Genomic DNA, 23,638 nt, shown 5'->3' with positions numbered 1-23,638 from the left:
TTAATCTTTTTTTTTAAGATTCCACATATAAGTGATATCATATGGTATTTTTCTTTCTGGCTGACTTCACTTAGAGTGACAATCTCCAGGTCCATCCATGTTGCTGCAAATGGGGTTATTTTATTTTTTATGGCTGAGTAATATTCCATTGTATAAACATACCACAGCTTCTTTAATCAGTCATCTATAGATGAACATTTAGGCTGTTTCCATGTCTTGGCTATTGTAAATAGTGCTGCTATGAACATTGGGGTGCCCATATCTTTTCGAATTAGAGTTCCCTTGGGATATATGCTCAGGAGTGGGATTGCTGGATCATGTAGTAACTCTATTTTTAGTCTTTTGAGTAATCTCCATACTGTTTTCCACAGTGACTGCACCAGATATCCCCACCAGCAGTGTTGGAGTGTTCCCTTTTCTCCACAGCCTCCCCAGCATTTATCATTTGTGGACTTTTGAATGATGGCCATTCTGACTGGTGTGAGGTGATGAGACTGACAAGGGCTTAATTTTCAGAATATATAAACAGCTCATACAACTTAATAATTAAAAAAACAAACAACCCAACCTCAAAATGGGCAGAAGACCTTAACAAGCAATTCTCCAATAAAGACACACTAATGGCCAATAGGCACATGAAAAAATGCTCATCATGTACTTATTTTAATGGAGGCACTGGGGACTGAACCCAGGACCTCGCACATGCTAAGTGTGCACTCTACCACCGAGCTTTTCCCTCCCTGCCCCCACCTAACATTTACAGAGATTTCTGTCCAATTTCCTGGCAGAAACGGCTTTGAATTCTGGCCTTTCAGCAACTTCCTTGTTTATCGTTGGAAGATAGTGTACATGTCGCTCTGTTCAATGCTTGTCATCTCAGCAAACCAGGCGGTGACCTTCTCCAAAATGGTACACAGGGCCCTTCGATGGATGAGTGGATGGATGAATAAACTAAACGGGGTCCTTCCACATAGCTGAAAATTATTCAGCCTTAACAAGGAAGGAAATTCTGACACAGGCTACAATGTGGATAAACCCTGAGGACATCGTGCAAAGTGAAATAAGCCAGACACAGAAAGACAAATACTGTATGATTCCACTTGTGTGAGGGGTCTGGAGGGTCAGGTTCACAGACAGAGTGGAAGATGCTTGCCAGGGTTTGGGGGAAATGAGCAGCTATTTGCACAGAGTTCCAGCTGCACAGGATGAACAGTCCTGGAGGCTGGCCACACAACTATGTGGACCTATTTAATGCCACTGAACTGTACTCTTAAAAGTGGTTAAGATGGTATATTTTATGGTCTGTATATTTTACAATTAAAACCAGTACTGGGGGGGAGGGTATAGCTCACTGGTAGAGTGCACGCCTAGCACGTGTGAGGTCCTGGGTTCAATCCCTGGTACCTCCATTAAATAAATAAGTAAATAAAATGAAAAATAAAATAAACCTAATTATGTCCCCTAAGAGCCCCCTCAAAAACCAACCCCCCCCGAATCCCAGTACTTAGTAGGAGCATAATAGCAATTTGTCAAATGGAGAAGAGGCGAAAAATCCTCGTTTTTCATGATTCTTGCTCCCAGGTAGGCTACGGGCAAAACTCCTTTATTATCCAAAACAAAACAGGGAAGGGATAATAGGACTGAAGGACCAAATCTGAAAAGCAAGACTGGGACCCTTTCAGGATGGACATCCTTTCCATCTTGCAATTTAAGGCTTAGCTCAGTGCACCTGTGTGAGCACATGTGTATGCTTCACACACACACGCATGCACACATAGGTCATCTTACTATTAGCATTCCTTATTCAAAATGGGATTTCTCCCCTTCCTTTTTTTTTTTTAAATTGAAGTAGTCAATTACAGTGTGTCCATTTCTGGTGTACAGCCCAGTGTCCCAGTCATGCATATATATACACATATATATTCATTTTCATACTTCTTTCCATTGAAGGTTATTACAAGATATTGAACATAGTTCCCTGTGCTATACAAAAGAAACTTAAAAACAATCTATTTTTATAGGTAGTGGCTAACATTTGCAAACCTCTTAAATGGGCCTTTGGGATGAATGGCAGACTTGCAGCACTGATGGCCTTAGGAAAGGAAAATGACACGACAGTTCCAGCCAGCCCAAGACTGGGAGAGGACTGCCTGTCCTGGTGCTGTTGGACTTCTGGATGCAGTGACCATCTCTGGCCCCTACCCCACCCCAGGCCTGTCCTTGGAGTGAGAGACACCACCACCACCACGTTGTGATGACCGCACAGAACGCCGCAGTCCTACAGATGGCCTCCACCCTGCCGTGTGGTCTTGGGCAGACTCCTAACCCCTCCTGCCTCATCTGTGGAAAGGGTGATGCCATGTGGCCTGCTTATGACTAGGCAGTTGTGACTTTCCAGTGAAAAGCAGGAAAGACAAGGTGCTTCATCTTCTGGAAGTGACTCTTTTCTATAAAAATGGGTGCCGGTTCATCCAGAGAGATGCTTGTGAAAATAAAGATCAAGCTGCAGACAGGATTTCGCAATCTGCTGATGGCTTCCAGCATAAAAGCGCTATCAGCTGGCCTTTGCTCAATATTTGAATACAAAAGTTAATTTTCAAGTTTAGGGAAAAATAAACTGAGCCTCAAGAAATAGTCTAAGCGTAGACCTGGGGGGAATGCCACAGAAAATAAAGGTCCACACACGGCACACTCTTAGTGCTGGTGAAGTCGCCTTAAGTGGGGCCCAGCTCCCATGCAATGCCCAGGACGTGCCACAAGGGGGAGCCTACGGCGACCAGAAACTGCTCTGAGCATTGCCTAGCGGTAAACAAGTTCATTTGGTTGGACAAACGGAAAGAAATTTGGGGGACAGGAGACAGCTGTGGTGGAAATTTAGTCTTCCAAGGCTAGGTGATGTGAATGAAGAATTTCAGCCTGCAGTTAGGAGGAAGCAGCAAATGCAGACTCACACTCAGTCACACACTGTACGAACGGAATGCCTGCAGATGTCTGCCCAGTGTCCTGGTGCTGCCCGCACTTCACGTGGGTTATTTGTAAGGACCCCAGGAGCAGGTCCTGCCATCCCTGTTTAGCAAAGGGTGGTGGCTGGACCCAGGAAGGGTATGTGTCGTCCCGATCCAACCTGGTCCTGCTCACCCTAGTCTGTGTTTCTAAAGAAACGGGGAGAAACTCTGGCTGGAGTTGCCCTTTTTGTCTCAGCCCCTGGTGCTTTCTGATGGCCGTGTCACCTTTGGTCCTGTTCCCGCCCATCTTTACTCTCATCGCTCGGATAGTAACGATGTTACCGCTTCATGTCAGAGTCCCCCGTTCTTACAGTGAGACCTGCAATTCCGTCTGCCTCTCGGAGCGAGGGGGCTGAAGTCTGCACGGGGCTCACCGTGTTACGTGCACAGTGGGGTCAGAGTCGCTAGAAAACCAAGGGACCGCCACGGCCTCTGTGGGGCTGGTTTCCCAGTGACTCCTGCTCAGGCCAGGGAGCTGCTTCTGTGTATTGAAATCCCATGTGGTTTACTAAGAGGCTGGTGTGACTAAAAGGAGGGTGTCTCGGGGGCGGGTGTAGCTCAGTGGTAGAGTGTGTGCCTAGCAAGCAGGAGGTCCTGGGTTCAATCCCCAGTGCCTCCATTAAAAAATAAATAAACCCCAATTAACCCCTGAAAACTGCCCCCCCCAAAAGGTAGGGTGTCTCCCTATCTATTTCCTTATTCTTTGTCAAAATGAGCATCAACCTCCGTCCAGCTACACGCTGGACCCTTGGTCCTGCAATCACAGGGCACAGGGAGGCACAGGGCTTCCGGGAAGCTCTCAGGACCATGGACTGGGGACACTACTCCCCAGTTTTGGGGAGCACGGTCTGCTTTTTGTGCAGCCTTCCTGATGCTGCTCTGAAAGGCATTTACTTTTGTGTTTTGGGTTCTCTGCCCACATCTTTGAGGTCCCCGGGGAGAGGGTAATGGGGCAGTCAATGAGATAAAGGAAGAATTTCACAAAGGAGATGGTATGTGAGCGGAGCTTTGAAAGTGGGTAGGATTTTGGTGGGCAGAGGAGGGAGAGGCTAGAGAGATTTATCGTATAAAAAGGCTCAGCAGTGGGGAAAGGCAGCACACGTTCAGAGGTGGGTACATGGGGTGGGCTTTTCTTCAGGGAACAGGTGGTGGCTGCTCTGAGCTGTCAGGAGGAGACAAGATGTTAAGATGGATAACACAGTCGCTAACTGCGAAATTCAGATCATGGGTGAACCGGGTAACACGTTTGCTGTGTGGAGGAGACACAGCACAGACACAGTGCGCAGAAGTGGGAACAGCTGATTATTCCAAGAAGCCAGAAGCGTCTTTAGGGACAAGCTTGTTTAGAAGTGGGGAAAACCGCAGAGTGGACGGTGAAGGAGCGTGAGAGATGCAGGCAGGATGGACGTCTCGCGATGTGTTACTAAGACCTTGGCTCAGGATTTTGGCTTGTACGCAGCTGATCACAGGGACCACCTGAAGATTTCAAAGCCGTGATAGGTCTTCCCGTTAGACGGGTAAATCTGGTGAGGTGGTGGCCTTCAGAACAGGGCAGGCACCCCCAGGGCCCACCAGACGGTGTGACGAGACATGGGAAGAAAACATTAGAACCTGTATTTATGCAAGTTAAAAAAAAATCTGAGTGACACTGGGGCCCTCGTTTAGAGATCTGAACGGCGACTGGCTTTCCCGAGGGAGGGGTTGGGGGGCTGGGGCGTTCGTTTTCAGCAGCTCAGAAGGTGCGTCACTCCTGCTGTGATTACTTGTTGGTCTTTTGTGTCGCGTGCCCGGTTAAGGGGGTCCGTGGGTTCTGTTTTAACGAAACTCATTTTCGCAAAATGGCAAGTCCTTAGCAAGTTATCTGCAAAAAGGCTTGGACTGGAGACGGCGCTCAGTAACGCAAACATGTAAGGAGCGTGAGAAAATGGCCATGTGAGGCCTCTCACTCCGGGGACCAGTCTTCGTCACATCCCAGAGAGGCTGGAAACAACGCTGATCTCAGTGAATCAAGTGTATCAAAAACACCGTTGCGAATTCTGGACTTACATCCACTACCGTCAACCGTGAACCCTGCCTAGGTACACATGGTAGCGCCTGTCTTACAGTACGCCTTTTCTGAGCCGTCTTTTCCAGCTATGCTCCCATAAAACCAGGAATTGAAGGCAATGAATCTGATCTTTGAGTGCCAGAAGCATAGGGTTCAATTAAGGTTTAAAAAAATGACTGAGCCTCGTTATTTTAAAAAGGCATAAAATGAACCATTAATAGAATGAAACTTAGTTATTTAGGATGATTCATTTCATCTTAAGTTGGGCCTGTTCCGTTTTCCACATGCTTTCTAACACGGACTAGATTGGTTGGTGATAAATTTAATTAATATACATATGTTCAGGATGCTTTTTTAACTGATGAGGGAGCATGATCAGAAAGGTTGAAAATAAGTAAAGAGGATGCATGGCGGTTGGGCGGCGATGGAGAGGAAACTGGGGAGAAGGTACCACCGGGCTCTGGACCAGAGATGCTGGGGGCCTGGAGTTAGGGCAGCAACGGCAAGTGTGTGTGTGTGTGGAGGGCGGTTGGAGGAGCACTGAATTAATCTCCAAGGGATTCAATGTGAGGCTCAAGAAAGAATCAGCGGAGTGTCTTTGTCACTACACTAGGGGTGTCGAACAGACGTGAAAAGTTCTGAGGTCTCAATTTAGAAGGTTTTGGTGTTTGGATTTGGGAGAACTAGTTTTCTGGCGAGATGAAGGGATGGACTGATGTGTACGTGGGCGGGGTGGTGGGGGGAGCAATTTCAACACAGAAATCGGCCTTGGGTGGGACCTGCTGGGCTTGAATGGCCTGTGACGGTGAGTGGGCGATCTCAGGCAGGAACATGGACATGCAGGTCTGGAGCAAGCAGTCTGGGATGGCTGTACTGATTCTGCAGTTGAGATCCTAGCCACAGAAACGGCTGCTCATGGAGAGTGTCCAGGAGGAGGAGAGGCGGACCAAGGATGGAGCTGCGTGAAGGCACGCAGGCTTGAAGATGCAGAGAGAAGTGGGTCTGTGAAGCTAACTTCTGGGAGATGCAGAAGGAAACAGACCAGGAAGGAAGGGCCGCCAGGGACAGGGTATGGTGTAAGCCTTCTGTAAACAGGGCAGCTGAAGGCCCTGGCTTCTTGCTGACCAGAGCCCGATCTTGCATTTAGCCAAGGTGAAGTCAAAATTCAGCGCATACGCAGAGCGCCGAGCCTCCTGCCTCTCAGGCCGACGGTGCCACAGCTGCTTGGGCAATGACAGGGCTTTGCTGCTGAACTTATTCTGCCCAGAAAATCAGAGTTCCATCACCGCTCCCATTCGCACGTCTGTTGTTTGCTCGTTCTTTGAAAAGGTGTCTGTCAGCACCGGCATGCGCTGAGCCTTGCACTGGTCCTTGGATATAAAAGTGGGTGTAAGGGCACGCGGCCCTACGCCCAGGGTGGGGGCTGGGCCAGAGCTGAGCGCCCCGCGCCGGCGGCAGCGCCCGGGCTTCGCGTCTGGCCCCCAGCCTGCAAGGGGGCCCGCGGGGCAAACCGCGGACGGCGGGTGCGGGGCACTACCTTGGGCGACGTGTGGTGGATCCGCAATTATTCCAAAATACAAAGTTTTAAAAACGTGAATAAGAAACAGCTCCTGACGTTAGAGCGATGGTCGCACAGAGGAGAGAGAGTCAAAGACAAAAAGCCAAGGGCGGTAAGCTGGTGCCGCGGGGAGGGCCAAGCGGGGAGGGGGCTGGTCTCCCCGGCGGGGGCGGGGCGGGGGGGCGGGGCGCCTTCCGAGCATGCGCTGTTCTGCCAGGGGCTCCGAACGCGAGCGCGATGGCTTGGGTTTTGTGTTAACTTTCACAGGCTCTCCCATGTGACCCAGCAACACAGGACAGGAGTCTTCCCCTTTTACAGAAGAGGGCGTGTGGGTCCACGAGACCCCAGCAGCCTCCCCAGTGGCAGCGTGCAAACCGCAGTCTCGGTTTCACTGGTCCCCAGTGAGAGCCCTGGGCTGACTCGGGTGGACGCCTGCGAGCCCGCCCCGTGCCCGCCTGGTTCTTGTCTCCTCTGCCTGGTCTGGGCACAGTGAATGTATTTTAAGGCTGGGGGGTGGGGGCGGCGTGATGGACAGGACACGCCGAGTCGCCTGAGCCCTGGACACGTGATGACATTAGCAGGGTACCCCCCCGCCCCCTCCCATAAAACACCTCCGTGCAGCCGCATGTGTCAGATAAAAGGGAAAACAAATACACATCCTGGAACAAAATGCTCTAAAGTCTCCTGGTTTTCAGGGGAGCAAGAGGCAGCGGTGCCGGCTGGGGGCGTGCCGAGGGGGATGGGCCGGAGCAGCACGGCCTACCTCCGGGGCGATGTAGTCGGGGGTCCCGCAGAAAGTGTTGGTCCTGGCATCTCCTACCATGTTCTCCTTGCACATCCCGAAGTCCGCTATTTTGATGTGTCCGTCTTTATCTAACAGGATATTGTCCAGCTTCAGGTCTCTGGAAAACAAAGCAAAATCTCACTTGAACAAATAGTTTTGTTAAAATGGAACCGCCACGTGAGGGGTGGTGCGTGTCCCATCGTGGCCTGAAGGGTCTCGAGGGGGTGCTTTGCTGGTCCTCCCCCCTCCTCTCAACCCCGTCCTTCCATGTACAACTCGGCTCGTAGGCTCAGCTGCTTCTCCTCCGTCTTTTCCTACTCGATCAGCATCTCTGCTCTGGACCCACGGTCTTTCTTGGCCCAGGTCCGCTGTGTCTGGGCCTGGCTCTGACAGAGCTCTGTGTCTTCCACGCCCAGTGCGGCACGTGGCCCGTCCCCAGAGCTCGGTCAGTATCTCTCGTAGGAATGGCGGAGCAGGATGCTTGCTTTCCCACGCATGATCTTCTGAGTATTTGAAAAATGACACCAAGGTTCTGCTTGTCTTTTCCTGACCAAGCGGAGGAACTTTATTCCTCATTGGCATGGTTTTCACTCTCCAACATTGTGGCCCCTACCCAGGTCCACTTCCTAACCCACATTCAGCGCAACGTTGGTAGCATTTTGAGTTTCTGCTACATCAAACTTACTTGCCTCATTTATAGCCACATACATATGTTCCTAGGAATTTGGCTGAAGTTTGGTTTTGAGGTCATCACTAGGGAGCCAGATATCCAGAATAATGAACGTAACATCTAATATTAGAATTTATCTCACATGCATTTTATCATTTGATTCTCACAACAGTTCTTTGATCTGGAAATACTCTTGTTTTTCATATTTATCACATGGAAAATAAAGCCTCTTCAGCTTATGCAGTCTGTCCCAGCGCACATGGATGCAAATTAAAGCTTTACCCTCTTTTACAGTCCCTTAAACCAAGCTCACCCAGCCTTTTGCAGTGAACCAATCCTGCTATGATATCCAGAGTCCGCTGTGACTGCCAAGGGTACATTGTAGCCAGTTCTAAAAATAAGTGTTCTCTAGGCTTCAGGTTAACAAGCTGCCTGTCCAGCTCTCAGCCCACCCTCTGAAGTGGGCCAGGTGAGCTGGAGACAAGGTCACTGAAGTGTTGAGAGATCTAAGTCAGAATAGGGAAGGTCCACAGGCCTGCCGTGCAGAGCCGGCCCCACGAGGGGAAGGAAGGGCTGAGGGCAGAGGGATTCAAACTAGAAGAGACACAGGACCCAAAGGCCAGAGTGTCCACTGCGCCTCACACAGCTCACAGGATGCCAGCAAGGAACTTCAGGGCCCAGGTCACCTGGCGTGGCTCTGGGAAGCACCTGCCTCCCCTGGGGCAGCGCATCAGGCATCAGGTGCGAGGAGGATTCAGTGGAAGCCTTTATTTCCATTGTGTGGTGAACATAAGCAAAGCTTTTCCATTTGGAGGAGGCAGAGGGGGAGCCAGAAGAGCCCACTTCCAAACGCAAGTCTTACCGCTCAGCTCAGCCGAGCCGATCAGCCCCTCTCTGGGCCTCTGGTGACTTATCTGTGAAGTTGGCACAGTGCCTTCAGGTCATCCTGCCTCTTCCCTTCACGTCAGGTTCTCAGCTGTCCCTCCTCACCGTGGTTACCACGCGGGCCTGCAGCCACCCAACCAGCACCCTGTCTCTTTGTTCCATGTAACTCTCCCCTTGATCTGCAGTGAGGCAGGAACCAGATAGCTAAGCTTTTGAAGATGTGGACGCTCGGCAGAGGTCAGCTGTGCTTTGAGAAATTAAGGCGGCCGCAGTACAGTAGCTTGACTCTAAGGATGTGAGATGATGGTGGACAACGGGTTCCGGACAGACATCCGCTCGTGGAAGAGGGCGTGCGTGGCGTCCTGTGCACTTCGACACGGTGTGGGCGTGTGGCTCTCCGCAGGTGTGTCTGAGTGTTCGAGGAGGAACTCCCCTGCTCCCCCAGCCCAAAAGGAGGACATTCAAAGAGCAAATCCGGACAAGAACAAGAGCTACAAAGGAGACAGAAGAGAGGGAGCGACGGAGAGACGGCAAAGGGAAAGAGTAATGGAAGGAAATGAGGCAGAGGCGAGAGTGAGGATAAGAGGGTCGGAATAAAGAACAAAACAAGGTCAGAGCTCCACTCCGCCTGAGACTGGAATTTCTCCCTTGGTTGACAGTAGTCACATCCATGCTGTCACCGTGGGCAGGATGCCTGAGTGTGGAACTTCCTGCCACCAAGGCACACTGACCACCTCGCGTCACTCAAGCACAGCGGTTAAATCACCCGGACCAGGAAATCTGGGCGCCCCGGCACCTGTCTCTGAGGAGTGAGATTTACCTGTAGACGATTCCCTTGGAATGAAGGAACTGCAGACCGAGAATGATTTCAGCAGCATAAAACCTGCGGGAAGGAAAAACCAAGGTTTCAACATGAATGTTTAGCAGAAAACCAGACCCCCCCCCCCCTTTGTGCAAGCGAGCACTCTGGGCAGCACTCTGCTGCACACACGTACACAGGCAGTTTTGCACACGTGCAGCTTTGCTGAATTAAAAGGAAGATGTTATCCGTCATCCGTTGTACACGTCCAGCTTCAGCCCTGGGAGGATGACACAGCTGGCGTCTTTGGTCCTTCCTGCATCCAGTGCGGACCCTTATATTTTAAAGTATGCTCAAGCTGTCATTTTTTTTTGGCTAATAAAACATAAACACTAAATGTAACAATGCAATAGGGAAATAATTTTCCCTTTTATCTTAAAATCTCCTTGGACCCCTTAGACCCATGTGCAGGGCCATTCCACATAGACCTGACCCGTTCAAGGGTAGGAAATGCAGCCTGAGGGGGAGGAGAAAATACAGGCGGACCTCGGCGATGCCGTGCGTCCGGGTGCAGACCACTGCAATAAAGGGAGTCACGGATGGTTTTTGGTTTCCCAGTGCAGATAAAAGTTATGTCAACACTACACTGCAGTCTGTGAAATATGCAATCGTCTGAATGTCTAAAAAAAACCAGTACATACCTTAATTTAAAAAATGCTTTATTGCTAACCACCATCTGACAACACAGGGTTGCCACAAACCGTCAATTTGTAAAAAAACAAATAAAAAACCCTGAAGTATTTCCCAAGCACAAGCAGGTGACGTGCAATAAAACGAGGTATGCCTGCATTAGCAGCTGGGAGGTGAAACCTGGCTTCTCCACCTTCAGTGGTGACAGACTCAAAGCAAGTGAGTTCCCAGCATCACAACTGGGATTAAAGTCAGACCGAAGGGAGAACTTCCTGCAGGTGAGGTCTGCCGGGTCTCAGAAGAATGCAAAGACCCCTCCTGGGAGGCAGTGAGGACAGATACACATGTGTGTCTGTGACGGCCTTCACGCCTCACAGAGCGGGAGGGGACGGGAGGTGGAGACAGTCCTTTCTAGCAGGAAGGTGCCCATGATTTGCTGCAGAAATCCCATAAAACTGCCTCTGGGCACTTGGCTGATGGTTCCTGGAGCCAACGGGATCAGTGGCATGCTGTCCCCTGGGCTCCACAAAACAGCCGTTTCAGCCCAGGTTTCCGTAGGAGCTGGTGGAACAGCCGAGCACCCCCCCAAGGTCCGTCGGGGGGAGTGAAAGACTGCTGAGCACACAGCCAAGGGGCCAGTGTGCACCGCACTTGTAAGTGTACCCGGAGGCAGGGTTTTCTGGCTTTTGAATGTCACCAGCGGTTTGATTACTCAGGAAAGAGGGCCCACGGGGGGCCGGGCCGAGGGGGTTCTGTAGGACCCAGCTGCTGTCCCACCTCGTAAGCTCTGCCTGCTCGCTTTTGCCTGCGTCTAGCTTGATGCCAAAGAAGGTAAAGATTTAGTCGAGAGAGAGAGAGAGGGAGAGGGAGAGGGAGAGGGAGAGGGAGAGGGAGAGGGAGGGAGAGAGAGAGAGAGAGAGAATGAATGTGCCTCTTCCTGTCTCCTAATTCTCCAGCCCCCAAGGCCAAATGCTTTCCGCCTTCACACAGAGCCTCCCATTACAAGTCTCCAGCCCATGACCCCCTTCACAACGTGTGTTCCCTCTGACTTCTATTCAGAGGGCAAATACTGCTCCTGGGGCAGATTCTTTAGAAGCCGGATGAATTGGGGTGGTTCCTTAAGAAACTAAGTAGTTGATTTGAAAACAGACAAATGAAGCAAAACCGGCTTGAGTTCAAGCTTCTCAGGCTGGGAAGACAGTTGCCTCATTTGATGTGTCCTGGGGTCACCTGGCCCCCTGGGGTTTAGGCTCGCTGAGCGAGGAAACAGGAAAACGGCCAGGTGGGAAGAGCACCCTCTGGGCACTGTGGGTCCTCAGTGCCCGACGGGGACGGGGGACCCAGCCCTGCGTGGGCTCTTACGTTGCTCTGCAGAGATCGAACTTGTGGCAGCTCTGGATGTGGTACATCAGGTCTCCCCCGTTGAGGTACTCCATCACGAAAAAGAGGTTTTCCTGGGGAAAAACACAGCAACCCCAACTTTTAGCTTCTTTAAGAAAAGAAAAAGCAAGCAAGGATTACTTTTTCAGTAGATTCATTATTTCAGAGGATCCAATTCTGATTTGAAATCCCTTACAAAAAGGCTGCCAACAGTACAGAAGTTCCTTAACAAACGAAAACAGACTTACCATATGATCCAGCAATCCCACTCCTGGGCATCTATCTGGAGAAAGCTCAAATTTGAAAAGACACATTCACCCCAGCAATCACAGCAGCACTGTTTACAACAGGCAAGACGTGGAAACAGCCTAAGTGTCCATCCACAGATGACTGGATAAAGAAGATGTGGCATATATATACACACACACACACACACACACAATGGGGTGTTACTCAGCCATAAAAGAGAATGAAAGCATGCCATCTGCAGCAACCTGGGTGGACCTAGAGACGATCATACTAAGTGAAGTAAGTCAGAGAAAGACAAATACCATGATTTTTTTTTGTGGCATCTAAACAAATGATACAAATAAACTTAATTATAAAACAGAAACAGACTCACAGACATAGAAAACAAACGTACGGTCACCAAAGGGGAAAGGGGTGGGGGAGGGATAAATTAGGAGTTTGGGATTAGCAGATACAAACCACTATATATAAAATAGATAAACAACAAGGCCCTACTGTGTTGCACAGGGAACTAGACTCAATATCCTATAATAAACCGTAACGGAAAAGAATATGAAAAGGAGTATGTATATAACTGAATGACTGCTGTACACCAGAAACAAAGACAACATTGCACACTAACTAGACGTCAACAAAAAAAACAGACTGGCAAGAGAACTTAGCTGATCTGTAGCAGTCTGAACGCCAAGGGGCCCGGGGAGCCTGGGAGCTGTGTGTGACACGCTTGCTAGGATGCTGTGATCCGGCAGGTGGGGCAGAGCACGTGGAAGGGACCAACTGGACTCGCCCACCAGACAGTGCGAGGGTGTCGGGCACCTGCTGGGTGTTAACTGTGTACGTACGACGTTGACAGTGCAGAGGACGGTGCGCAGAGCACATGTCGGGGGCTCTGACTCCAGGGGCCTTGAAGGCACTGAGCCCTGCGGCACTCGGCAGCAGTCGGGAACACACTCTGCCAGAGTGCGGGTGGGGCGCCCGTGCCTGCCCCACCCACCAAAGACGAGACGCAGCAGCCCTGCCTTCAGGGAGCCCACAGTCAGGTCTAGTCTGCCTTCTCGCCAGCCCCGATGTCACCTGTGGCCTGCCCCAGCTTAGAGCCAGCGTGTCTCTCCGGGCAGGACGCCATGCGTGTTACTGGAGCCGGGGCCCCTGGATGGCAGCCGCCGGAAGCAAGGCTGAGTGGCCTTCAGGTTGTGGTCAGCGTCTCAGAGGTGGTGACTTCCTGGGAGCCCGAGCTCCTCCACTAGGTGGGACCATGTGTCCTCAGAGAGGACACCTAGGAGCTGTGAGCACCCCGATTTCGAGAGTCCTCAGGAACCACAGAATGAGTCATCTGTTTAGTGTGGAGAAGGTTGGCGTGTCTGTGCATGAATTTGCGCCTGAAAACCTCACCTGGGTGACTTTTTAACAGAACTAACCTTTAAGTTTTGATGTGAGGCTAACCGAGAGGCCCTGGGGCATACGAGGTGACGGGGGAAACTGTCTTCTGGCCCGACAGTGACACCCACTGCCCGCCCTCGGCACTGAGGCCGGGCCTCCCCAGAACTGGGAAACCAAGTACTGGGGCAACTCTCTCAACTGGTGAAGGTAAATGTCCTACTTTCCCCAAAGTGGATCTCGGATCTAAGTCACTGGCACCATGTGTCCTTCACTGGAGCCCACCCTTCCTCTGGTGGAAAGGCCAAAACTCTCCGCTGGCATAAACCCCAACTTAACATGGATATTTCTGGTGTAATTTGAGGTCAGCCCCTTGCCCCGCGGGCACACGCTGCTTCCTCGTTAACACACCTCACGAACTCTTGTTCTCATGATTCAGTAGGGACAGCTTCTCACCTTCACCGTTTTACCCCAAACTGTGACGGCCTGTCCTCACAGCCATGGCATCTCCTAAGTGCTCAGGAGAACGAAAGGTGAGAAAGCGTCAAGTAAGACGGTTTATCACAGCGCTCAGAGGGGAGGGTCCTTTTAAGCATAAGGATGCTTACTAACTCCTGTAAGGGCTGACATTTCGGAACTTGCAGATGGTCAGTTTGGACTTGGAGAAAGTGGGGGAAGGTGACTCCAGGGAGAAGGGTAACCCTAACCTCTACAGTGGTCCCATCAGTTCCCGTGTCTAAATCAGACTCTGCACCTAGCAGGGCTGGACTGTGCAGTGGATGAGAACATAAGAAAGCACAGGGTGGGACCAATGCTTGCTACCATGGGCATCCCCAAAGGACCGCGCTGCCGCAGGACTAGTGATTACACAGCAGTGGGATGTACAGCATGTTAGGTGCCACACTTAATTCTTCTTTTTTTTTTTTATTTAGAAACAAAACATTTATTTAGAAACAAAATATTTAGAAATCCAAACATAAAAATCTGGATTTTGGCCTTCTCTTGAAACATCAGAAGCCTTTGGAGGGCGTGATGGCTGCCCCTTCAGAAGCCCGAGCTGTCCTGGCATCTTGGTCCAGCCCCTTTCACTAGTTTTTATGATCTGTTTGGTCCCTGAAGGCCACTTGTTTTCTGTGGGGAGAGTAGGGTGGGGAGTGACTGAGGCGATGGTGGCGATGGTGTCTGAGTTGATTTTTTTCTTTGTTTTCCTTTATTTATGTATTTATTTTACAATATTTTTAAAATTGAAGTATAGTTGGTGTACAACATTATATGTTACAGGTATATAATATGGTGACCCACAATCTTAAAATTAAAAAATGTTTTCCATTTATAGTTATTGTAAATATTGGCTCTAGTCCCCGTGTTGCACAGCACATCCTTGTAGCTTATTTTGTACCTGACACTCGGTACCTCTTCCTCCTCCACCTCCGTCTTGCCCCTCCCCCTGCCCCAGTGGTCACTTCTCTACATCTGAGTCTGTTTCTTTTCTGTTCCATTCACTAGTCTGACAGCACATGTAAGTGATAAATTACAGCATTTGTCTCTCTCTGTCTGACTTATTTCACTCAGCATGATGCCATCCAAGGCCATCCTTGCTGTGCACCAGAAACTAATAAACATGTACAATCAACTGCACTTCAGTCAAAAAGCAAATGGACAACCTGTTTAAAATATGGGCAGAAGAAATGGACATTTTTCCAAAAGAGGAAATGCAGATGGATGCCACGCTTAATTCTACTACAAGATTTTATGGCTCCGCAGTCTTTCAAAAGTCTGTTCCAGTTCTCATGTTTGTATTAATCCCTTTGATTGTCTTTGGTTATTTACGGTGGAATTCTGCTTCAGTGTAAGCCTTTGGTTTGGGTGAATACCAGTGAAAATGCGGGCTTAAGGGGGAGGAGGGCAGTCCATGCCTGGAGGTCCCGCTTGGGCGGGCAGGATGGGGAACCCACTATCCCTGTGGTGAGTGGGTGTTGTTCTGAGGATCCCTGCCCGCTTCGAGGGGGTTCCGATAGCTGTTTGGAAGTCTCGAGATGCCATTCCTCCAGGGAACGGCTGGGTCCACTCTGGGCCCAGTGAGATGGGTCTGTGATGAAATCAGCATAAACATTTGCGCACATAAACAGGGCAGCCCTGGGGTCTGGGTTTTGAGGATCACATTTTGAAGGATGGATAAACCTTTTACAAGTTGAATCCCAAACCCCAGTCTTAAAAAGTAAACCTATAATAGACTCAAACTTTCCTACATGGATGGGGAAAAAGTACTCAGAGCCGAAGGAACCCTGCAGGGACGACCAAGGGCGTCAGAAAGAAAGACCCTCTGGATTGGATCTGGAAGAGCCACACCCAGGAGGGCGAGACTCAAGGCAACCGTTAGGACCACAGGCTTTGCCCTTACGCAGACCCGAGTTCCGGGTTCCTCTGTGCAGTTGAATCCTCCCCTTGTAAAATCGTAGGAGTAACAGCCCTGCTTCATAGGTTTGTCATGAGCATTCAGTGGGGTGATGCATGCAGAAGGCGTGCTTAGGGCTGGCCCTCAGCACACACTGCTTGACCGGTCGCGGTTGTCATGATAGGAGGCAATGGAAAAGCCAGTCAGAAAGAAACAGATCCCAACAGAACGAAACACGTGGAGAGAGACTCCAGGTTCATAAACAGGAAGACAGTATTATATTGCCAAGATGTCAGTTCTGCCAAGCTTGACCTACAGATTTAGCACATGCCAACCCAAACCCCAGTGAGTTACTTGGTGGGGATCGGCAAACTGATTCTGAAGTTTACCTGGCGCAGAGGCAAAAGATTCAGGGTAGGTCGCAAAATTTTGAAGAATCAAGTTGAAGGACTGACACTGTCAGATTGCAGGACTTACTATAAATCTACAGTAATCAAGACACTGGCAGCACTGGTGAAAGAGACGACCACAAGATCAATGGAAAAGAACTTCAGTCATAAAGGAACAGACGTACGTTCATTTTCGTTTTCTTTTTGATCGTAAGTTACTACAGGATGTTGAATATAGTTCCCTGTGCTGTACAGTAGAAACTTGTAGACTCACAGCCATAGAAAACAAACAGGGTCACCAGCGGGGGAAGGGGGTGGGAAGGGATACATTGGGAGTTGGAGATTTGCAAATGCTGACAACTGTATATAAAGTAGGTAAACAACTGTGTCTTCACTCTGTTCCATCCAGAGCTGAGAGAAAGGCAAACAGGCGAGCGAGGGGAATGTGGCTTGTGACCCACGTCACCAGAATACAGACCTCTCTTTATGCTGCTGACACATTAACTGATGAGAATGACTCTTCCAGGGGAGTAAGCCTCGAAGCTGTAATGCTGTTGGGGGATGGGGGTGCCCCCTGGAAACAGACTTTGTCCACATTCTCATTTCCGTGTGCCGCTAACTAGCGGTGTGACCAGGTGAATCCCACCCTCCCTGGGCCTCAGCCTCCGACAAACGAGAAGGATCGGTGGTGAGGCGCTGGACGAAATTCCCCTTTCCTAGCCTAAGACGCCCTGATTTTTGTCACCATACGTTTCATTTCTTTTCCTTTTTCTTGGGGGAAGGTAGGATACGAACACACTATGGTCACGGAGTGCATTACAAGACCCACGTGGTGCTTCCCAGATGATAAAATTCATATCTGTAAGAGGACGCTGTAGTGTACAAGATTGTTAAGAGAAATCTTTGTCCAGAAATAATGCATATTTGAAGTAAAGTGAAAGGAACACAGACGAGCCTTCCCTTTGAAAGTTCTTCCAAGGAGGTGTGTGTTACGGCTCGGTTCATGCGGGCCCACCGTGACACCCCGAAGAAGGTCACAAAACTGGTCGGGGGCTCCGTCCTGCTTACGCTGGTTATTCTAATCGGGCTCTGTGTCTCGAGGTACCTAACTGCTTTATTTCTTATTTATTTTTTTCTTTATATTTATATTTTATTAAAGTACAGTCAGTTTACAATGTTGTGTCAATTTCTGGGGTACCTAACTGCTTTAGTGTCTAAACCCCACCACGACAAGGGCTGAAGAGCAGAGTGGGACAGGACAGAAGGTGGCTTCGCACCGCGCTGCGGGGGCGGGCGTGGCGGGGGCGTGACTTTCCCACTGGGCTTTGTGATCTGTTTCTGAATCAGTCGTGTGCTGCGCTCTTTTAGAACTCAAGCAGGCATACTCAGAAGTAAGAATATGAATTATTTCTGATTTCAGAAAAGAGTCCAAACAAAGGATCAGAACTCAGTAACCTCTAGGATATGTCCCCTAGTCTAAGCATTTGGCGAGTAAGATTTTCACCTTGCCTACTTAGGGGCAAAAATGTAGCATTTTGACCAGTCGCTACATGGAAAAGTGAATGTATAATAGGAAGGTGGCCTGCCTTAGGGTGTTTCCTCCTGCAGGGAAATGGCTAAGGTTCTTAATAACTAGACAGCAAAACACTGGGCCTATTTCCATCCTGTCAGTGAGATCAGTTTTAGCTGCGGTTGGGTAGTACGGTGGTTAGGGCCACTGGAAGAAGTGATTCTCTGAACCACGGGGAGACCCTCTCGCTAACAAAGCAATTGATAGCACCTGTCTATAGCATTTCCCTCTCAGCTCTCCAGTTTGCAGATACACTCACGGCATGTGCTGTTCTGCACGTGAGGCCCGTGAAAACAAGAGAGTCAGTTAAGTATTGCTTTGCTGGGATTTTCTGACAACTGAAGAAAATAATCAATGCCGATATTCTATAGACAGACGGGGAGTCAAAGCTCTGTGGCTCTTTTTTCTTTAAAAAGGTATTTACGCTTGCAAAATCATTTAAATATATATATTGAGTACTCTGAAAAATTCACAGTAGCAAAGGATTCTGTGTGTGCGTGTGAACAAAGCACTGTATTTCCCAGAGCTACAAATATCTTTCACCACTGGCGTTATGGGCTGTGTATTTTCTTCTCTTATATACTTGAAAACTACGAGAGATCACTTTAGGGGACCTCTAACATCTAAATTCCTTCGTATTTATTTCCTTTGTGAAATATCTCTATAAAATGTAGCTGTAAAGGCGATTTATGCTGGTAAAGAGGAGGAAGGTGGGGTAAAAACAGTATACAGGAATAAAAAGATTTAGATAGCGAATCTAAGAAGTGGAAAAAGTCATTTTTTTCAGACAATAGATGTAATGTACTAATCTCAGCGGTCAAGGCCAAATCCTTTAAATCATTCTGGTCTACATTTAACAAAGACACTGCGTTTGAATCTCGACCTTTGTGGGTGCCTCACACCATACCGATGCCCTGAGTCTGAGCTCGTGTCGGGGTAGAGGTGAGTCCCCTTCCGAGTATGGACCACCTCCGCGGAGGCACACACCGTGGCTTCGACTTACTGCCCCCCCAAAAGCACGGTTTTCGTTTGGAATTACCAACTGCAGGAGCTGCTTTCTTGACAGCTCTGTGGTGGCGAGGCGGTGGAGGGGCACCTGTGTCGAGGAAGCGCACAGAGCTGGGGTCAGGACTGCCCAAGCCAGGAGCTGACAGAGCCAGCGAGCCCCCAGGTGGGGTGGAGCTTGCATCCGGGCGGCTGCCGGGCACCTGGAGGTCGGGCTCACCCAAACTTCCTGCTTTTTTTTTTTTTTTTTTGGAGGAGGGTAGGTAGTTAGGTTTATCTATTTATTTAAAACAATTTTTTTCTAAATGGAGGTGCTGGGGATTGAACCCAGGACCCTGTGCACGCTAAGCATGGGCTCTACTACTGAGCTATATGCTCCTGGCCACAAACCTGCTTTTACACACACACCACGTGATGCCCAATTTCTTAGTTAAGCTTGTAATTTAGAAGGCTGGGGCCAGCCTGAATCTGGAGCACTTTATTCCTTATTGAGCTCTAAGTTAAAACATCCTAGAAAATAGGTTTATTTCCCTTTTCATAACAAAAAAGCCCTCAAAAAACAAACCTAACAGATAATCATATATGCACTTTCTATACCTAAAGGCAGAGTGTGTATGTGTGGTGGGGGAGAAGGGGGAATGGCTCTCTGCAGACCAGCAAACGCATCCATTACAGTCTGTTTATATTTCTCCTGTAACTTCCGTTAGTGACACTCCCTGCTTTCAATAGATTTATTCGTATGTGTCTGAAGTAACGTGAGTTTCTAGAGGTTTGTACCTGGACCAGGAACGTGGGCTCCGCTGGTATTTTCTGGCTTTATTGTCCCACAGGGTTGCCCAGCATTAACTAACAAATTATTTTCTTCCATCACAGAAGTACAAACAGGGATCCACGTCATGAATCTAAAAATTGTTTTCCCTGATGCACCTGGGTCTCTGCTGAGAGACAATAGAGCTGTCAGGCCGGTGGACTTGGCCACCAAACTGGAGCGTGAATCCTGGCTGCCCTGCTCAACAGTTGTTTGACTTTTGGTGCCTTTGACCTCTGTAGGGGCCACCTCAGTTTCCTTGTCTGTAAAATGGGAACAATTATACTGTCTACTGCAGAAGGTGGCTGTGAGGGTCAGATAAGCTGAAATGGGCAACGAGGACGAAATAGGTAATGTGGACTAGCACGTGGTAAATGCTTATAAGTGCCGGCTGTTACGATGCTTGTGTTATTACAGACGATACACATGCACCTGTGTGTAGAGAAATTTATATGCATGAGAACAGAAGGGTCTCTAAAACAGACTGAGTTATAACATAAAGGCAAGTTTTAAGGAATGTGGTTTTGATGTGAAAATGACCTACTCTGCTGAAGATTTTAAAGTTACTAAATTATCACTGCTACAAAGAGAAAAGAGATGTAAAAAACAAGATGAAGGGAAATACTAAAAAAATTCTACCTCTGGGTGCCTCTGAATGACTGAACCAGGAACAACTCTCTCCTTTTTATAATGCTTTTTGCGTATTTTCCAATTTTCGAAGTATGTTTTGGTGTGATTTTATAATTAGGCAGAATATTAATGAATTTTCCTTAAGAATTGTGAGGAGTTTTCTGTCACCTGATGTTTATGTGGTATAGATTCTCAGCATTTGCCATGGGGGTTTGCAGCCTGGCGTGGAAATCTAGATGCAGTGTTTGATGTAAAGTAAGATGCTCTATTTTTTTTTTTTTTTAGCTCACCTAAGTTGAAGCTGGCAGGCTGAAGCCTTATGATGAAAGCATGACCAGGCTCAGGGGAGTAGAGTCAAAAATAAAAATACTTTAAAATCACTTTTAATCAAAGTGACACAAATGGAGTCATTCCTTCAAAAAAGAATGTAAGAAAAAGACCTAAAAAGGGAAGTGTCAGTAAAATTTTGTATTTACAATATGAAAAAAAAATGATTAAATATAAGATTAAGGTGATAGATTAGCAAAATCAGTAGTGTAAGTCTCAGAGGGCTGTTTGCATACACAAATGTCCTTCAGAGAAACTAAACGCCTCAGGGCTGTCAAAATATATCAATATTTAAAACATAAGATCATTCTTTAGGAGGACATTTTGTGAATAATCTAGAATTATTAAAGGGAATTGTAAAAAGAACTCAGTCATTTTAATATGATCTAGCTTCTGCCCTGCTTTCTCCTTAGAATGATGACATGTGCTTTTAATAAGAGAATGAAAATAAAGAACATGGAAAAAAGAATAATTACAGTCATTTTTCTAGGTCTTTTTCCTCCAAAGACTAGTAAAGTAACATAATAAATTTTATGCAAGAGAAGACTTGCATGTCTGAAGAAATACAATTAGAATAAAACTATTTATTGCAAAATGGCCAAGTATACCAGCAGCCTTTTCAGAGCATCACACGCTAAGCATATGTAATAAACGCTGTGACACCCAAGATCACAGTGTAACAGTATGGAAACTGGAGCGCAGACTTCAGGCCAACTGTAGCCAGTCCTGTTGTAGCCAGTGGAAAGTGCTGGAAAGTGTGCCCTGCAGAATTCAGGGGAGCTGGTCCATATCTAAAATTAAGTGAAATAATCCACATCAAGTATTTAGTCCTGTGCCTGACACAGAGTAAGAACTCTTGACATATTCACCTTTATTATGTGTATTGGTATTATTTTGTTACAACAAAATGTGTTCTATATTCCTATATGTTCTCTATCTATATATGAAAATTATATATATATATATATATATATATATATACACACACACACACACACACACACACACACATATACACACACACATACATATACATGTGTCTATAAGCTCTTGTGCAAAACACCTTCGTAATGACCAGGAAGGTCAGTGATGAATTTAGAATTCTTCCAAATCTCGCACCACTTAAGTGGCCACATGGAGAAAGCACCCTGCACCCCGCCCCCTCCAGCCCCTAGCCTCGTTTCCCACAACAGACCCTCGGGAGACACACATGCTTCGAGCACGGATTAGGAGTGGAGTTGAGGGGAGCCTGGTCCCTTGCTCCATGGGGAGATGTGTGGTTAGAGGAAGGCCCAGGGCAGCTTGCTTGGTTCTAAGGTTCAGGACATGCAATGGGTAATTCTCCAGTTGAGCTGAGCTGGATTGGGTGCTTAGGTACCTTGAAATCTCAACCCTACTGGCAGTTCTGGACTGACAGTGTGATCTAGAAGAGACACTAGAGCGTGATCAGAGGGGCTGGCTGTTGTTGGATCTCAGTCACCTTAGCTGCAAAATGAGAGGATCTGACCTGATAGCCTCTCTCCAACCCCTTCCTACTCTTAAGAGTTTCAGATAGTCTGTCATGACAAGAGGGAAAAATGAGTATGACAAATCAAACTAGTAACCAATCAAATAGGCAACCAAGAGGCCCCTCAACAGGTGAGGGCTAAGTAAACTGGTCCATCCAGACAATGGAATATTATTTGGTAATAAAAAGAGATGAGGTACGAAGCCATGGAAAGACATGGGGGAATCCTAAATGCATGCTGCCTAGTCAGAGAAGCCAGCGGAAAGGCTATTCTCTGTATGACTTCTATCTGACATGGAAAAGCCAAAACTGGAGACAGAAAAGAGATCCGTGATTGCCAAGGGCTGGGGGTAGGGGCGGAAGAGGTGGCACACAGAGGATTTTTAGGACAGTGAAACTATTCTGTTATGACACCATAATGGTGGATGTGAGTCATCCATTTGTCAAAACCCTTAGAATGTTCCATAGAAACCCTAATATGAACTATGGACTGTAGGTAATAACAGTGTAAAAGTGTAATGCATCGGCGGCAGCAGGTGGACTACACTAAAGGAAGACGCTAAAAATCGGGGGGCTGTGAGGGGTGGCGCCCCAAAGGGGAACTAGGGGAAGTCTCACACTTTCCACCCAGTTTTTCTGTATCCCTACATCTGCTCTAAAAAAGTCAATTAATTTAAAAACTAGTAGCTACAGACGAGCCAATGCGTTAAAAACAACACAAATGCGTAAGATTAGAAGAAAACATCCTTCAGATTTCTCTTCATATGGAATTCTTAAAAATATTAATAAAATAATGACTAAAGAAGATGGAGACTACCCAGTTCTACCAAATTCTTGTAATGTTTATTCTCCCTGTGAAGGTGGAATCACACCAAGGAGGCGGCATTGCACCTCCTACTTAAAACCTGGAAGGCATGACTTCTAAAAGCACATCTTTGTTTTGGTTGCTAGCATCCACTTAGTCAAAACATTTGTAACTATTTTTCTAGAAATAGTTTTTTTTTTTTAAATCTAGTTCCTTGGAGAATTACTGTTTATTTAACATATTAAAGAACTAGGATTTAAGAGCTCATTCACATTCTGGGTAAATGCAAATCATTACAAGATGAGGGTAGAAGTTATGTAAGTTTTATTTTTTTTTAAAGCTTTTATTATTTTTTAAAAATTTTATTTATTAAAAAAATTTTTGCATTCTTTTTACATGTTCTGCACACTTCTCTCAACCTTGATTTTTTTCCTGAAACTTTATTTTTTAAATTTATTTTATTTTTGGAGGTAATTAGGTTCACTTATTTATTTTGGGGGTTGGTCCTGGGTTCAGTCCCCAGGACCTCGTGCATGCTGAGCATGCACTCTATCACTTGAGCTGTACCCTCCCCGCTATGGAGTAAGTCTTATTTCAACTTACTTGTCTCAAGGATCTTTTTCTCACCTTGCCAGTGTCCGTCCCTGGGGAATTTCCATCACAGACACACACATACACACAGCCCCACCCAAACAGCACCCCCCCAAATTCTGGCCCTCGGATGGTCCCTCCCCATCTGTGCCTCTGTGTCTCACTCC

The 23,638-nt window shown here is 47.8% G+C and overlaps 1 protein-coding gene across 1 annotated transcript in view; it reads right to left on the bottom strand.

Moving 5' to 3' along the window:
• The window catches only part of PRKCQ (protein kinase C theta), a 131,320-nt gene that overhangs the window by 12,030 nt on the left and 95,652 nt on the right, over nt 1–23,638 (bottom strand). Inside the window, exons 13-15 of the mRNA XM_072954996.1 lie at nt 11,801–11,892; nt 9,770–9,832; nt 7,374–7,512 (exon numbers count right to left, since the gene is read on the bottom strand). Of these exons, the coding sequence (XP_072811097.1) occupies nt 7,374–7,512; nt 9,770–9,832; nt 11,801–11,892 (294 nt within the window). The remainder of the gene's footprint in view (nt 1–7,373; nt 7,513–9,769; nt 9,833–11,800; nt 11,893–23,638) is intronic.

Source organism: Vicugna pacos, chromosome 35 (genome assembly GCF_048564905.1).
Source record: "Vicugna pacos chromosome 35, VicPac4, whole genome shotgun sequence".
NCBI classification, from domain to species: Eukaryota; Metazoa; Chordata; class Mammalia; order Artiodactyla; family Camelidae; genus Vicugna; species Vicugna pacos.
This window is presented reverse-complemented; position numbering and strand designations above follow the sequence as displayed.